Genomic DNA, 18,100 nt, shown 5'->3' on the forward strand with positions numbered 1-18,100 from the left:
CCGGCCTTTCCTGGAACAGCCTATAAAGAAAGGCAGAGACCTCAGCCTCGCCTCGCCTCGCCTCGCCTGACATTCCTTGCTGTTACCTCAGCAGCTTCCCGGCTTTGCAAGCCCTTGAAACCGAGGACCTAATCATAGTGCTTGTGAGCTGCAAATTCCCAGCGGGGAGTTGCTCATGCAGCTGGCATGGCGCAGGACGGGCAAGCTGGCCCCTTTAATCACAAGGTGCTGCTTTTTACCAGGTGTGCTCCTGCAGAAGACCTGCCATTAGCCGGGGTGACTATAAAAGCTCCCGGACACTCGATCCAGTGTTCATTGTTGGAGTTTCCCGTCCTTCTCTTTATGGAAAGGATTTTAAATGACTGTTGCAAGAGAGAGAGAAGGAGCGAGGAAGCGGGGGGGGGGGGGGGGAAAGGCCGACCCCTTTGGAGGGAAATGCAGGGGACAACAGAGCACATGGCAATTATCCTTGCTAGATCCCAGGTGGGGTGGCAAATTGGGAAGAGCGACCTTGATCGGGATGCTCCCGACGCAGCGTGGTCCTTTCGCCGGGAGTGCGAAAGCGGGCCGCTCTGGGGGCTTGTGCTCAAGGACCGCCTAGCTGGGCTTCAGAAGAAGCAGGATCGGAATGTGAAGCCAGACGGGGGCGGGCCAGTGAGTGTGGCCACGCCGAGGCTGAGATGAGCGAAGCAGAGCCGCTTCTCTCAAGGCCGGACTCCCCAGGTGGGCCGGCCCTGGGAATGACCAGGACGTGTTCCTGGCTGCAGGGAACCTGGGCAGGGGAGTCTCTCAGACACCGACTGGGTGGCCCCAGCTCTTGACCCCGTGACGGCATCAGGAGAGGACAGCGGTCTGATTAGAGGCTCACGTGCAGAGGGGAGGTGGCCCCTCCCAAAGGGGCAGGGCCCAGGCATGCGCATAAGGAGAGTTTCTGAAGGGAAATTCTAGCTCGGGTTCAACAAACCGCTCTGTGCATGCTCAGAGGTTCCTTCTGGGTGTTTTCTGCTTTTTGGTCAAAGAATGCTCTATTGCAAGGAAAACAGCCTGAGGCTTTGGAATGTATGAAGGGGGAATCCCAGCTCAAAACACCTTAGCAGAAGGCAGAAGTGCTGATCTGTGCCATCCACAAACCAGTCCAGGCAGTTTTCATCTCCACCATAAGCAGGTCTTTTGCAAAACTAACAGGTCTCCATTGCACATTCAAGACCAGACCACCCCAAAATATTGTGTGGGATAGTGGAACTTGGTGACCTGCAACGGCAGGGCACAGGACCCAATGCCTCCTTGGTCCCTTCCAACCCTAATATTCTAGGACTCCGAGATTAAAACAGAAGAGAGGCTGTTGCTGGGAAGATCCCCGCCCTGCTCTTGCAGCAGTGGCTGTGAGAACTCTGGAGACTCTGAGCGGGGACAGGGAGTCCGAGTGGCGCTCGGCCTGGAGGATGGCAGCATCTCTGTTGCTGCAGTGATGGCAGGCAGCCCCACCTGAGGCCAGGTGCAGCATCCGCTGAGGCCAGCCTGCCTGTCACACAGCGGCCCACCGGTTCCTCCGGGCAGGGCAGAAGTGCAACCCATCTGCCCAAGCACCCCAACGACCAGTGTCCGTGTGCCCACTGCCTCTGATTCTGGAGGTCACCGAGAGCCCTGGAGGCTGGCAGCCATGGGGGGCCTTCTCTTTGCTAATTTGTCCGATGCCTTTCATTTGTGGCCATTGTGACACCGCATGGAAGCAAATCCGGATTACAGATCATAGAATCAGAACAACAGAGTGGGAAGGGGCCAAGAAGGCCATCGGGTCCAAGCCCCTGCTGCTGCAGGACACCCATTTACACCACCCCACTCAGAGGGCCTTGCAGTTCATCTGAATGCCTCCAGTGTGGGAGGACCTCTCTGGGCAGCCGGTGCCACTCTCGTATTGCTCTGGCAGTGAAGAAACTTTTCCTGATGTCCAGCCTGAACCTGGGCTGTGGCAACTTGGCTTGATTATTCCATGTCCTACACTCTGTTAGACCAGCGATTTCAGTCTTGGAGAAGTGCTGGAAAGGCGAAGTCTGTTCCCCACTAATTTGAGCATCAGTAAGTGGGCTGTCCAGTTTTACCTCGAATGTTTCTGGAATGGGATGAACTTCCTTCTGGTGGAAGTTCTTCTTTACGTCTCAAAAGAAGATGTTTTACATACAGAAAATCCATCGTTGACTTTTTTATTTAGTCACAAACAGCAGCCTGTGTGGTTACTTCCTATTGCAACCTTTGCTCATTAGGATGGATGAATCTCTCCTAACCTAATTTGCTTTGCAGGAATGCAGCCAGCTACCAAGGGTGGGGATGGTGGCAAGAAAAGAAAGGAACAAAACCCACCAGTGTTAAAATTCCAGTTTTACAGACTTCATCCAACGTTGCCCAAAGGATATGGAAATTCGGCTGGGCTTTGAAGATGCCCACAGTGTTTCCACTCCAGCTAGTCATTATAAGAACGGGGACATGGTTTTTAAAGAATGGTTTATCTTCCACTTCCCTCCTCTTTCCCTTTTTCTTCTGTGTTGTGTCGTTTACAGTATAAACCAGTAAGCAGAGACAGTCTTGTACATGTGAGAGGTACGTGTGGACGCACGTGTGTACTATTTCAGATAAGCAAATAATAAATGAAAAATAAAGCTGGTTTTTGCTACTAGACTGAATAATAGAATATTCTATTCTGTCACCTTAAATTCCTTTTCCAGCAGTGTAGTGATACAGTCTGATGTGCAGGCATTTTTCGTGACAATTCCCAGAGCCGCATCCCCCAGGAGACTTGCAGGATGCTGATTTGATCATATCAACAAACCAATTCTAAGAGTTTTTATCTGCTAGGAGGTGGGCTTTCTAAAAGCTTTCTAAAAGCAAGCAGTTTGTACTTGCCCATTCAATACTAAGCCATCCCAAAGTATTTTGCATAGAGAAAAGAACAGTATGTTGTTGCTGGGAAATAAATTTTTCCACCCAGCTACTCTAAGGATGACAGTGAAACTTGGATGGAAAGGGGGATTAAGAAAATTGGAAGCAGCCTTATACTAGTTGGGTTGAGATGACATGCTAAGCCACCCTTGAGGGCAGAGTGTGGGTTCTTACTGAATCATGGCTTGTTGTTCAAACATGGGTAATTGTGTTGTCTGAACCCAGCCAAGATAACGAACCATGGTGAACAAGTCAGAGTTCACAGGTCAACAACAATGCATGTGTTCTCTTTATGGTTTGTTTGTGATTAATGAACCATGGCTTGTTAGCGCAGCTTTGTCCAGACAGCACAATAACCCACATTTCAGCAACAAACCATGGTTCAGCAACAAACCATGCTCAGCCCTTGAGTATGGTTGATTGTGCACCGAGTCACTGTGTCAGCCCATTGGATCATCTAGCCTGGCATTGTCAACACTGCCCTTCTGGTAGGATTCCTTTCTTGCCCTGGAGAAACTGAGGACTGGAGAAAAATGTAGGCATGTCATGAGCAGAGCCGGGGGTCAGACTAGATGGCCAGGGAGACCCCTTCTGACTTGCTCTGTTTCTATGTTTCTATGTATGCTATATCACTGACCTATGGCTCCCTCCTCTTTTTGGGACCACCTGTTCTGAGGTGGCTGAGAATTTCTCCAGTCTGAAGTTCACCTCATCCCAAACAGAGAGAAAACACGCACAGGAAAATTCATAAGCCACTTCTGGGCACATTCATCCTAATACATGCCTTTTTTAAATACAAGCAATTCTTCAAATACAGTGGTGCCTCGGTTCACAAACTCAATTCATTCCACAATTCTGGTCGCAAACCAAATTGGTTGTGAACTGAGTCAACTTTCCCCATAAGGTTCAATGTAAATAAGGTTACTCCGTTCACAGATGCAGCCATCTTCCCCGCACGAACACAATCACGGCCATCTTCCCCTTATGAACGTGAACGTGGCCATCTTCCCCACTCAAACATGCTGTGATGTGGCCGCGGTGCGGGAAAGATGGCCGCGATCGTGTTCGTCACCCGATGCAGAGTTCGCGAACGGAAGCAAAATTTTGCCAAACTTTCTGTTCGTGAACCGAATTGTTCATGAACAGAAGCGTTCGTGAACCAGGTATTACTGTATAATTAATTTCCAAGCATCGTTTTCCCCAACACACACACTTTCTTTGCTTTTTTATTGGAAAACTCTGTTGCAACATGTACAGAAAGGCAAACGACAGAGGATGAATTAGTTCAAAAGTGGCTGGAAATGCCCCAAAAGCCACAGTGGTTCGAAAGTGTCCTTGGTTCCTGTGCCTCTTTGCTCCACTCCGCCACGGCCCCTTTCCTGCCTGGGTCACTTGTTTATAAGGCCCCGTGGGTTTTGCAGGGAGGACCAAGCTGGCAGCCGCCGGAATGATGGAACCCGCCTCTGCTTCCAGGTGGAGGCGACCGCTGGCCGGGCAAATGACAAATCCACTCACGGCGGGACTCTTCTCCAGAGCCCCCGAAGCCTGGAGCCAGCCCTGCCGCTGGAAATGCCCCGGCCCGCAGTTTCAGTGTGGCATCGCCACTCTCCCTGCCAGCAATCGGCTCCCTAGTGCTCTGCAAGAGGGGTTGGGGTGCTGATGCACAGCCTGTGCGCTGAATAGCTTCGGGGGGTGGTCCAGGAAGAGGTGAGACCCGGAGGCCCAACTCTGCTGTCTCTCCTGGGAAGGAACACATGCGGTTTGAAGTGCTCAGTGTACACTTTCTGTAGGTAGTGCTGAAAGTGAGGTAGAGCAGGGCAAGAGCAGGAAACCCGGGCTCCGTCAGACCATTCACACAAGTCTTGTGGTGTTTGATGAAGTGACTGAAGGGCTCCATCTTCCATTGGGTGAACTGATCCTGCAGAGGAGCTCAAAATGCAGACTGGGCTAGAGATGGAGTGGCGGGAGAAGCAAGAGGTTGGGCAAAGAGGAGGAGAGAAAAGAGGTAGGTGGGTAAAGAAGGATTGCAAGAGGAGGCAGTTTGGGGAATACTCAAGAGAGAAGAGAAGAGAAGAGAAGAGAAGAGAAGAGAAGAGAAGAGAAGAGAAGAGAGAAGAGAGAAGCCTTATTTCAAATCTGTCAAGATTTGTTTTGTTTTCAGGCCAGAGGCGCATCCGGTGCTGGCTGGACACACTTCTGCTTGCAGCGTGTGGGCTGCTTTCCGCTCCAGCCTTTCGTTCATTTTCACATTTGCTCTGTCGCCTCTTTGTACGTTTTGGAAGCCACAAATTTTCATGCGAGGGATTTGGGTGCTTGTTTTCCGCTGCAACAAGCGCAGCTACCCCCAGGAAGCTGCTTGTTCCTGATGTGGCCTTTCTGAATGCATTTATCATCAACCAGGTTGCAAGGAGCAGGTAGCACAGAGGTGGGGGAACCTTCGCCCCGATGCTCCACTTCACGAGAGAGCGTCTTCCGGAAGGCCTCCTTCAGTCTCACGGTTCCCCATGTGTGCTTTGATATTGTTGTAAGACTAAGGAGCCCATCGGGTTGCAGCCTCCCCCCCCCCCCCCCCCGCCCCCTTCTTTCCTTGCCCTGCCCCCCCCCCCCCGCCCCAGTGAGCCTTCCAAAGGCACTGAGCACCGTCAGCAGAGACACGCGTGGGCTCAGCGTGCTGATAGCTGCTCTCAGTTTGGCTACCTCTGGAATGGCCCTCGCAACTTGGGCATCAGAAATAATTACGGGACTTCAGTGGACACTGCCTATTTCTCTCCTATTGGGTTTCGGGAGCACGGACCATTTCTTACTACTGAACCGGTGCAAAATCTGTATAGCATTCATATGTATAGCAGTCTTAGAAAATGTTCTAAGAAAGAAAGAGAAGGAGAGAAAGAGAATGCTCTAAGGCAGGAGCAGGGAAGCTGTGGTTTTTCAGACTCAGTGGAGACCACGCTTTGGGGCTGATGGGAGTTGGAGTTCAGTGACATCTGGTGAACCCTGAAGTTTGCACCCCTGCTTTAAGGAATAATCCACCTCTAGCAACATGGCCCCAGGTAGGAACAGACCCTGCACCACAGCATTTGCACCCAGCTGATTCAGAAGAGCACGTGTAGGTGTGGGCAGAGACATCCAGGTGTGGCCCAGCACCATCAAGGCAGGTGGAAACTTACTGCTGCTCCTGCCTCGCTGGGTCAGGATCGAAACCATCAAGACTTAAAGGAGTCTGGGCAAACTGAGGGGACCGAAGCAAGTCACAATTCCCATGCCCTTCCCTTCCCTTCCCTACTACCTTTTACTGGTATTCTCTGACAAAGTGAACCAGGCTGCCTTAATTGGACTCATCTGTTTCAGCTCTTCAAACATCAAAAGTTCCATGCTCTTTCCAAATTCTTGCATGGAAACGTAGTTTCTTCCACATATTCTATTAGCTCCATCGCTCTATCAATAGTTCCCTTGCTCTAGGCAAAAGCACATTTAGTTTGTCTTTTAGCAGGAATACGGTGCGACCCAGTCCTTCTGGACTTGCACCCAACTTCTCTGTGCCATAAGGTTCCCCATCTCTGTGATTTCCTGGGGACACGTTACCTGAAAGAGCAGGCAACACTGCTGGAGAACCTGGGAGACTAAACTGAATGGGGTCAGCTATTCTCAGCACAGGGAGGACCCAGCTGCACCTGCCTTCCTTGTAAGAGGAAGAGGAGGGAGCTGCCAGGAAAAAAGAGGAGGCAATCCATTGAATTGAATACACAGAGACTTTGTAGGACAAAGCTCTCGAAAGCCAGGGTGGACAAATGTGTTTATTTTGCGGACTCCTATATCCAGATTTTTAGCATGCCTGGTAGAGATTTACCAAAATTTACCTTCTGCCGGGAAACCATATTTGCCCCATTTGCAATTCAAAACTTTTTGCAGTCTTCAAACGTGTGCCTCTTATCCCAAGCCGGCATTTTTGCACCGTAGCCTGTGGGAGAAAAATACTCAGTAAGCATGTTTGGAAAAGGCGTGCATTTCTTAATGTTTGAAAGCATGCATTTTTCCTGTTCAGCAAAAAAGATGCTCAGAGTCAGGGGTGAGGATAAAGTGCGATGAACCTCAAGGTGGAAAATGGGCAGCTTCCAGCATCGCTCTTCCAGGCCTCTTGCATCTCAAGTTCTGCATGTCTCATTTAGGAGGAACTCCAACCCTTCTCAAAAAACAACCGGAATAACATCCTTATCCAGGCCTGATCCCGACGTGTGGTGCAAGTCCTGGGCGTGTCTACTCAGGAGTCATCCCATGGAGCTCAGGAGCAAGCACTGCTTCCGTGGACATACAATATGGCTCCCTCTAGTGGCTGGTGCTGAAGCAGGTCCACTCTCACGACAAGATGGAGAGAACGGTGAACTCCCCATTTTTGTGTGAACATGGATTAAAATTTCCTCAGCCAAAGCCCCAAAATAAGCTCTGCCCTCTACTCTGTTTTGCCTAAAGCCGCCTGAAGCAACAGCATCACCAATTACTATTTAGAGATGCATCTAAAATATTCCAGAGGGCTTTCATTCAAGGGGTTGCCATCAGTCAGAGATGACTCGAGGGCCCAGAACAGCAGCAAATACACCAAACACCTTCCATGGGTAAAATGCGTGGGATCCAGGGGTGGGAAGAGGCCGAAAGGGCAAGGGTTGGTTTGGGACGTGGTAGACAAGCCTTTGCACCTCCTAGGAGATGAAGAGGAACCCACAAGTAAATGAAAATGATCCAGGGAACCACAATTTCACACCATCAAGAGGGAAAAGCTCAGTCAAAGAGAAGAATCGTAGTAAAAGGAGGATGAAGGAGCAGGTCTGTCAGAGATCTTTTTTTTTCCTTTTTGATCTCCATACATAATGGACTGGGAATTTCATTTATTTCTTGTCATATTTATATCCTGCCTTCTTCCTTCTTGGGAGGAACCCAAGGCAGCTTACATCGCCCTCCTTCTCTTAATTTTATCCTCTCAACATCCCTGTGAGGCGGAGAGTCAGCAGCTGGCGCAAAGTCGCCCAGGTTTCCAGGCCACGTGGAGACTAGAGGCCCAGTCCGGCATGTTGTCCAGTACACCACATAACTGGCTCTGCACACTTGTGCACAGCTGGAAAACACCTGGAAGGCCTTGAGGCTTAGTCAGTTGTAGACGCAATGGACACTCCAGTTGCGTGATGGGGAGTTTGGAGGCTTGGGGGACAAGGATCCTTGGAGGGCTAGGCTAATTCTGACCAGGTGAGCTTGCTGGGGTGCTTTGAGCAAACGGCTGGCTCTGCCACGGGGCTGAGTGAGGCAGCTGCATCGGCAGCAGAGGCTGCGGGGGGATGGCCGTCGGGAGTGTCCTGGCCTCTGCCCCCCGAGTTAACCTGCTGCCTTCACGGGCCTCCAAATAAGATGCAAGAACCGGCCTAATCAGCTTCTCTGCAAGGGTTGAAGTGGCCACCATCTCGTTCTTTGACTCGGATGGCAAATATCTTGGGCCAGCCTGGACACCAGGCGAGTAGACGTGGTCCCTCCTTTAACATCTGATGGGTGCCATGCAAGCTGGTTCTCCCCAGCTCTTTGGGGCAGCGGGTTGCCTTTTGTAAGGAATAGCTTCCTCCCCCTCCTGTTAATGGTGCATGGCCAGGCTAGCTGCAGGCGTCTTTCCAGATGTTTTGGCCTGTGGGTCCCTACCAGCAAAGCTGATGGTGAGGGATCACAAACGCTGTAGGTCAAAACCTCTGGTGGGCCAGAAGCTGCCTGTCCCAGTGCTTGCTCCTGCTTTTTACAAATTGGCTGTTCTGCTTTCTCTGTTCTTGTTATTTCATATTTTGCTGCATCATGTTTGACTTACAAGCCGCCTCAAGGCAACACAAAAGGTAGGATGGAAACCCTCTATATATAGAAAAGATCTGAATCGGCCACGTTTACCGTGGCCCTCAAGCCCTATTGAGAAAGAAAAAGAGAGACTGGAGGGGGAGAGAGGAAGACTCCAGCTTGGTGGCAGCTTTAAGCCCTTATGCAAGGAGCCGTCAAACGCCCGTGCGATTCCCACCACTTACACGGCTGGCTTTACAACACCTCCTACAGAGAAGCTACTATTAATAGTTCCTTCCCCCACAATATTATGTAAATTTAAAACTTGGTTGGAACTCAAGGCAGAGATTCCATAGTTACTGTTTGCCCACCTACTTCAGCAACCTCTTCTTTGGTACACAGAATAATTCCAACCACTTTGTTTGGATACAGACAAAATGGAGACGGGGAAGCTGGAATAAAATGAACATTTGATTTGGCTGGAAAAATTTGGACAAGTCTCCCATTTCTGTTAGGTTGCTAGCGCCTCTAATGTGTAGTAACTCAGATGCGAGTTGTTCTGCTGCATCTTTCTTCAACATGGTATTCCCCAAGTGTGTTGGACTGCAATGGCAAGCCTCCATGGCTGGGGTTAATGGGAGTAGTAGTCCCACACATCTGGAGAACACCAGGTTGTGCGTGCCATTTCCATTGTATGAGAGATGGCCAACCTCTCCACTCCTGGGACACCGTTTTGGCTTGTCCAGTTCCACCGACTGCATGTTGGGTTGTTAGAATACAAACCAGATGTAGGCATATATAACGTTTCAAGGCTAAAAAAGAGATCAAAACAGGACAATCGGTTTGCAGGTTCAACTGTGTTTGCAAAAACATGCTTCTCAAAAGCAATTAGTTTTGTGCATTAATCGGCACAGTTGAACTCAGCCTTTTTTCATGGATTTCTCCTTTCTATAGGAAATCTTAATTAATGAATAAATATGCAACATTTCAGAATAATGTGATCAAAGGAAAAGCAAACTGCTTGGATGATAAAATAAGCTCCAAACCAGGAAGACAGTAATAGAAATCCTATAGAAGAAGGGTGGGCAACCTGTCCTCCTCTAGATATTCCTAGACTACGATTCCTATCATTTTGCACCTTCGGCCAGGCTGATTGGGGATGAAGTCCAAAACATGTTTCTTACCCCTGCCATTGATCTGTTTTAGGCTGCGGTTCCATACTTGTTTATCTGGCAGAAAATCCCACAGAACTCAATGAGATTTGGAGAAAACACACACACACACACACACACACACACACACACACACACACACAATCAGGTCTCCCTGAGTTGGAGACAACTTGATGGCACATCACAGCAACGTATATGAAATCAGCTAGCATAAACTGGTTGTAGGTAGTGCTTAATCTATGTTATGAGGTATTTTTAAGCTCGTTTTTTAGTGTTGGGTCCAGGGCTGGCACCTGTGTGGATTCACACCCAGCAAGGGCTGGCTGGCAGGAGCCCTGGCTCACCTTTTGGCCTGCGTGTTCACCTGCCGGGCATTCGGGCCTAGGCAAGAGTGAGGAAGAGGAATTGTGGCTGCCACTGCCTGCTTGCTCACTGGTCCTTCAGAACTGTCTCTTTGTGCCAGATGAATCTCGGGGCTTCACTGCAAGCCTCACCTGGAGGCAGCAGGTTGGCCTGAAGGGGCGTGGGGAAGGCCGTGCTAACATCCCGCAGAGGCGAATGGCCAGAAGAAAAGGTGGGGCATCTGCACAGCATTGATAGGGGTGAAAGGATGAATTGAAACAAGGAGACGGGAAGAGTGAAAATGGAACAAAGAAAATTCCTTAGCCCTATTGGGAATAGGCTGGGATCAGATAGCAGGAGGGGATTGACACGTAGACGAAATAGCAGTACCCTTGCTCAATGACCTCATGAATATTAACTAACACCCCCTGCATAGAAAATAAGCTCATTATAATGCACATGGGATGGACGAAGCGGGAGGGAAGAACAGGATTGGAGCAAAATGGAATAGGTGGACAGAAGGATGGTGACCCCGCAGGACCTCGGTCAATGAGGGCGAGGAGGATGGAAGCGCAAGCAGGGAAAGGGCATAACTATGGGATGTGAACATGTGCTCTGGGAGTTGGAAAGGGGAAGGAAGCCCTCCGACTCCCTTTATTGCAATGAAGTTTCAAAATAAAAGAACTCTCTGAGGGAAGGGAAAGAGTATTACTGACAGCACCACATGCTGTGGCTGCTGCCTCGGTCTGCCTAAAGGTAGGGCCGGCCTTCGCAAGCCCAAGTGAAAACTGCAAAGTCTACAGATCTGCCCTCCACAGAGGGAAGACGCTTCTGCCCATTTCTTGATCCTTCCAACTGCACCAAAGCTCACCCCAGGCAGCTGCATCCCTTGAGCGTATTTTCTGGGGGTCCGGAGGTGGTGCCGTACAGAAGCAGCAGCAGGAAATCCCACTTCTGTCAGGCTGGTTGCATGCCCCTAAATCTGGTCCCAGCCCAAATACAGGAGATAAATATGTTTAGAGTGGTTTGCTGTATCAAGTAATTTTAAGAATGAGATGCAGATGTGAGTACCCAAGAGGTTTTCAGTCAGACTAAGGCCTTTGAACTCCTTGCCCTGAACTGTGCACAGAGGGAGAAAATTGTCTGCATCTTTCTCTCGCTATCTTGGGAAATAAAAAAGGATGGAGGATTACTTTAGAAGAAGAAAGATGAATGTTAATGGAAAAGGCCGTGAAATGTGTCCTGCCCCCCCCCCCCCACTCCCCACGCACACATTCACAATTCGGCTTGTGATCTGACCAAATGCAAATATTGAAATACAGTTTATTTTGGAGTTATTTATTTTAACATCCCAGTCTTTACCTAAATGATGTCCATGCCATCTACCAGCCAAAGAGGTGGAGCTGGTGGGTCTGGAGTCCCTGAATTGGATAGACCATTGGCCTAAATGTCTCAGGACCTTTCTCATGAAATTTCCAGCCTAAAAATAAAGCACTTCAAACTAAGGAAGAAAGCTAGACAATGCCCATGAAGGAGGAACGAAAAAATTAAGAAGACGGGAGTAGGATGTGTGTCATTTTGTCATTTTCTTCAGTGAAAAAAAATATCCTGTTATTTTTTTTTAAACATGGAAATTCATACCCCACTACTGCTCAGTCTCCCTCCCTGGAAAGTTGCTTGCCAAAAGGCAAACCAGGAGAGGAGGCTATTTCTGAGTCCAAAATTGACTTTGCGTAGTAGCTAGGCATTTTCTCAAAGACTGCGGCTTAAGGACACTGCTGGTAAAGTACCCTTCATCCCACAGTGATGTATACACAGGAGGGGTTTGATAGAGAGTAGTCTTGTGTCTTTCTTTGCAGAGGACAGTCTCCATGCAACTGCCGGACAGTCTGGCAGGGGAGACATCTTGAGCAGGAAGGAGGTTTTCTCAGGGTGAGGCTCATCCATCGCACCCTGGGTGTGCTGACCCCTGCGATTTCCCCAAATGTGGGAAACTCAACTGCAGAATTTGTGGCACGGCTACCTAAAGGACCATCTACACCCATGTATACCTACCTGCCCCCTTAGATCAGCTCAGGAGGCCCTTCTGTGAGAGCCACCCCTCAGGGAGATGAGAGGGGTGGCAACCGGGCAAAGGGCCTTTTCCGCTGCTGCTCCCCATCTCTGGAACTCCCTGCCCAGGGAAAGTCGCCTGTTGCCGTCTCTATTTTCCTTTTGGCACCAGGCGAAGACGTTATCTTTTTAGGAAATTTTTAAACGTTTAGCCTGTATGCTGTGGCTCTTTTAAATTGTTTTTACAGATGTCTAATTTATTATGTTTTAATTGGCTTTTAATGTGTTCTTACTGTGTATATGTTTTACATTGTAAGCCGCCTAGGAAGGCCTCGACAATTATAGGTGGCCTATAAACATGAATGAATGAATGAATGTTTGCTCAGTCCAAATGCAGTTTCTGATAAAGTTTCTCTCCTATGAAGGGAGAGTTACCCATTCACAAAGAGGACCAGTCTTCCCCATTGTGGTAGACGTACTGCATTTCTATTTACAACATATTTTCACATTTGTGTCTATACATATGAAGCAGCGTAAGCAAAGCTGCACCTTCGTTTGCGGTGGAAGCACCTTTTGGTTCCCCTTGAGTTGGGGTAGTGTTGCGGCTAAGAGTGAGAACTGGGAAAGCCCCAACTATGATTTAATTGGTTTTGGAGAATGAAGGGTTTTTTTTCCATCTATGGTATGGGGGCAATGCTGGCCTACTTGATAAACCAGATTTAAAGAATATTGAGAGAAAATATGTGCAATGTTTTTAAATATATATGACAAACTACAACAGCCTTTCCCTACTGGGTGCTCTTCAGGGGTTTTGGACAATAGCAATATACTTTTGGGAATGAACCCTATTTTTTGACCAACATTCCTGCTAGGAGTTTTGCATCCTAAATTTCTGCTTCTCCTGCAAAATGAACCCCTCAGAGATTATTTATTCACAGCTGTAACATTATTATGGAACATAGTAAATAAAAACCTTCGTTGGGGGATTTTGGAACATAGAGAACCACAGAACTGGAAGCAAGCCAACACTATGCTCCGAAACTTGCCAACCTCTGCCTGAAATATAATAGAGGCTTGCGGAGCTGTTGCCAGGAAGGGTCCTTGTGGGTCTCTGAATGGCAGAGTCAGGCCTGCAGGACCCTCCCCATGATGTGCTGCTGTCTACCCGCTTATTCAGATGTTATGGGCACAGGGAGACAGGAAGGCAGTGGATGTAGCCACATACTTTGGAACTGACTGGCTGAACATTTGCTTCAACAGCTGACCCTTATTTAATGTTTGTCGAGCTGCCAGTCCACAACCCTATAGAAACCCGCTGGTTGCTTTAGATCTGCATGGATTGAGTCTCCTCTTCTGCTTTCCCCATCACTCATTCTCCATTTACGGCAGGATCCAGCAAGAGGCACCTGCTCTTCAAGCAAGAAGGGGGATTGGAGAAACTGCAGCTTCATCCCATTTTGTCGCTGTAGTTGTTTTCCGAGCAAAATGGCTTTTCCCACGGTAATCATTTAAATAAATGAGCTGGGATTGAAGAATCAGCTTTTTCATTATGCTCTTTGGCCTGTCACAGCAAAAACAAGAAGTCTTGCAGTGCCTGAACGGCCATGCTGACCAGGAATGCTGGGAGCTGTGGTGCAACACATCTGGCTGGGGAAGGCTGGCATAAGCTTCGTGGATCAGATGCGTGAAGGGCTGCCCCAGATGTGTGTGTGTGGCTGGGCAGGCGGGAAATCACCCCCTCCTATGCCCCCAGGATATGGAATGGGCTTCCAAGGGAGGTGGTTGAGGCCCCATCGGTGGGGGGTTTCGAGGAAAGATCGGACCACCACATGTTGGGGCTTAGATGAGTGGAGCCAGCAGGAGCTGGGGGGGGGGGTCAAACTGGATGGCCCTGGAGGCCCCTTCTGACTCGCTTTGTTTCTGTGTCCAGTGTGCAAGACCATCATGTTTCCATGCACTGAAGTGGCAGGGTGTTTTCACAGAGGAGACCGTTTTGGTCCTGGTGCTACTGTTGCTCATGGAAGCTTGTCCGTGGCCACATCCTTGTGGGCTTGTGGGCTGAGGAACACATGGGCTTTTTGGGAAAACTGTGCAGGAACTGATTATCGAATGGTACTTTTCCGCTGCTCTGATGTGGTCATCTGAAGGTTGTTTCTGCATTATTCCAGTTGCATTTTGTGCCCATTTTGAGCTTCAATTCATGTTTAACTGGCTTCATATTCTGTTGTTTTTCTAGCTGTTTTGGACACTCTACAACAGAAGAGCTGTACGCATACTTTTAAAAGCAAATTGAAGTCTGCTGCCCTTCTGTGGCTTGTCAAGCACCTTCCCTCTAAGTCACCTCATCTCTCTGGGCCAGCTCCATTTTCGAGAGGCAATTTTGTCAGAGGGTTAAAGTAAAGGCAAGGCAGAGCATGGCTTAAAAAGAAACGAGCTTCATGAGCTTCATGTGATGGATAGGAAGGAATGACATATAGACCACGGCAATGGTGCTGTTGCCTTCCCATTATATTACTATGTGGTAATTATCTCAGACAAAGTACTGAAAGAGATTGCCAAAGATGGCGCTTTGGATCATAAATCACACAATCATAAAACAGTAGAGCTGGACGGGGCCAAGGAGGCCATCAGGTCCCACCCCCTGCTGCAGCAGGTGACCAGTTCACACCATCCCACTCAGCAAGGGGCCTTGTGGGGCAGTCTGCAGAACAGAAAGGAACACTTGGGAAGGTACCAGACTCCCCGGGACCCTCATTGTGCCTGACAGAGTCAGCCTCACCAGGACTCTGTACAGCATAATGCAAATGCATCTCCTGTGCTGGGTCTGCTTCTAGTTCTGCTATTTCGTCAGAAGACCAAGTTCTAAGCTTGCTGACTCGTAAGCAAAGGGAGTGGAAGCACTTCCTTGCGTTTCAGAAACTCTGGGTCAGAAGGATGGCTTGGTCTGAAATCACAGACTGCTCTCTTGACTGACCTTTGGCTATATGATTGAGAGACGTGCACCCCAATCTACAGCTCCAGATGACCTGCTGGAACATGTAGTGTGACCGTCCCTTGCATGCTTTCAATCAATGCAACAAATTTAAGTACATGCAGATACTTACATCATTAGCTATTTCGTTGCAGTTCACTTAAGAACAGCCCTGCTGGAACAGACCAGAGGTCTGCCTAGGCCTGCAGTCCAAGCACATGGCAGCAAACCAGCTGCCCACAGCATCCCTAAGCAGGATGGGTGCAGGACCTCCGCCGGCCCAGCTCCTCAGCAACTGGTCCATGCAGGCAGCCCACCTCTGGTGAAGGAGGGAGTCCATAGCCAGCAAGGCCAGCAGCCACGGATAGCCTCCCCTTCAAGAAACCATTCAGCTATTCCAGACGGTTCTCCAAATTTGCAACTTAGAAGTGCATCTTTAAAAGACTGACTTTCCAAGGTGTGCCGTCAACAGTCCTTTATTTGAAGTAAAGGGTTGCAGAGAACACTACAAAGAGTTTCCCTGCCTTTGACCAAGGTATCAAAAAAGAAAGACAAGCCCAAACATAGCATAAAACATCATTCCTATTTTCGGTCACCTTCCCATTTTTAATATGTTACACAGAAAATGCTGACGATCCCGTCTTCATATTGCCACTTCCCCTAAATCGTCTCTGTGCAAAATTCTATGAACTCTTTTGCTAGGTAAGTGCCTCTACATTTGCAATTTTAAATAAATATGAAGGGGATTTTATGTGCCAATTGTATGCAATAGCTTCCATGACGTTGCTGATAAAAAGGCAGAAGGAAAAATACAATTTTAATGTTTCCCAGGAGGCAAATAGAAAAGAAAGCAAAAGGTCCTGCAGAAAGCCATTCAGAAGAAGGTCAGCCCCTTTCTTTCCGTAATGAAGGTGTGCCGTGTTTGCTCTGTAACAGACTGCGCAGGCGAGGCACTGAAGTAGAAGCATGCGTTATCGGTTCCCATGCAATGTGGCGTGTGTTTCTGTGCACGTGCAGGGAGCTGCCACAAGTCCACATTCCATGTGAAAAGATGACGTCGCACCTGTTTTCCCCGTTCCTCTCCAACTGACACATTATTTTGCCAATTCCCTTTAAATCAGGAAGGACACCCCCCTCCCCACAACAGTGTAGGACCTCCATTTTCAGACATTCAGAGATATTACGCATCTCTCTGTGCAGTTCACTGGCAAAACCACCCCCCATCCCCGAAAGCACAGTATGTTTAGGAGGGATTTTAACCCCTATTACAGCCGTGCTTTTCTTCACTGTTTTGAAGATACGAAGAAAACGCGGGCAACAGGCACCTGTGCGATACAACATGCTCTCCGGAAACAGCTGGTGGGGTCCAGCTCTCGAATGCATCTCTTGAACAAGCCTTCCTGGGATGGCTGATCTTGGATAAAAGGTATTCCTGATGGTCCATCTTAATTTTTAAATAATACTTGGTAGCCTGAAAGACGATTTTAGTGCCTTAGCAAAACCACATGTCCTGGTGGAAATTTTTCTCTCATGCAAAGGACAAACTTATAAAAGTCAAGAATTTATGACATAACGTATCTTAAACAGCACTAATTCAAACAATATTTCCATTACATACAATATTAAAAGGGGGAATACGGTTGCAGTGATCAAATGAGAAATCCATAGCAAAACAAACAGAACCCCCACAAAAACAAAAAACAGGGAAGCACAACCAGGCCTAGAAGGAAATCAAATTATAATTGCTGAGTTCCCAAAACAGAGTATCTTTTCTGCATTCACCCATTTTAATGTATTTATTTTTTAAAAGCTTGTCATTGCTAACATCTGACTTCGTGCTTAGCACTCCCAATAGCCACTGCCAATGAAAAATATCCTGGCTTTACAAATATATAAATTAAAGTTAGCATATAATCTTGTCATAGTCCCCACAATTTTCTGACTTCTAGCATGTCCCTTAAAAACTGCCGTGGTGCTGTGCAAGAGTAACAAGCTTCCTTCGTAGCAGGAGTCAGGCTGAAGGGCGGCATCTGGGATGGGGTGGTCGCGTCTACACACTGGCTTTGGACTTGCTCAGCTTTTCAGCCGGAGTCCATTGTGAAGAGCTGGACATCTTGGGGACTCCAATAAAGCGCCACGGCCGAGTTATACACCAGGGACCAGACATAAGGAATAAAGAACTCTTCCGGTTGTTCTTCCTCCACGTACTTAAATTTCAGTTCTGGAAATTTCTGGAAACAAGAAAGGAAAGTGTAAGGAGAGTGTGCATGAAGGCCTGAGCAAGATGGAGAAGCAGAATAATTAATTTGGAGAAGCAACATTTGGTATAAAATGACTGGGCTGAAGAACCAGGAACCTCTGGCCTAAGAGGAGCAAGCAAGCTGCAGTTTGCTCCAGTCTGGGGAGGTCTGGATGTAATGGAGTACAACTCTTGCAAAACAGACCTGGAACCCAGCAGGTTGGGGATGGCGAAACCAGAAGCTTCCTTGCAGTGAATTCCTGGACTGGTTCTTACGTTGTGTGTTGGCTGCCAGCAGTTTATTCGATCACATTCCCATAAAAGTTTATGGGAGAAGGCAACCTGTTCCACCCAGCCCACATCTTTTGTCCCCAGCCTGTGTAAGCACTTCCTCTTTTCAACTCCCCAGCCCCCACAATGCTCACATTGATCGTTTAAGAAGAAATATGGCCAAAACGGCTCTCCCACCAGGCTTCTCACTGAGATCCACCAGATGCAGCTACTTCTTCCTGTGACCCTTCTTGGCATTTATTCTGCAAAGCCAAAGTGGCAGCTACTTGCTTTCTGGCATCCTTGGGAATAGGAATGCCT

The 18,100-nt window shown here is 48.4% G+C and overlaps 1 protein-coding gene and 1 pseudogene across 6 annotated transcripts in view; one reads left to right on the forward strand and one right to left on the reverse strand.

Moving 5' to 3' along the window:
- Positions 1–12,131: 12,131 nt before the first annotated feature.
- On the forward strand, positions 12,132–12,264 carry LOC123024185 (annotated as a pseudogene).
- Positions 12,265–15,730: 3,466 nt separating this feature from the next.
- Positions 15,731–18,100, reverse strand: part of DYM (dymeclin) — a 223,858-nt gene continuing 221,488 nt past the window's right edge. For 4 of the 6 annotated variants that reach the window (XM_044431104.1, XM_044431105.1, XM_044431103.1 and 1 more), the window contains one exon: positions 15,731–17,501. In XM_044431104.1, the coding sequence (XP_044287039.1) occupies positions 17,352–17,501 (150 nt within the window). In that variant the 3' untranslated portion in view covers positions 15,731–17,351. The remainder of the gene's footprint in view (positions 17,502–18,100) is intronic. The other 2 variants (XM_044431107.1, XM_044431106.1) reach the window with 1 other exon arrangement.

This window comes from Varanus komodoensis, unplaced genomic scaffold, assembly GCF_004798865.1.
Source record: "Varanus komodoensis strain SLA01 unplaced genomic scaffold, ASM479886v1 scaffold22, whole genome shotgun sequence".
NCBI lineage: Eukaryota > Metazoa > Chordata > Lepidosauria > Squamata > Varanidae > Varanus > Varanus komodoensis.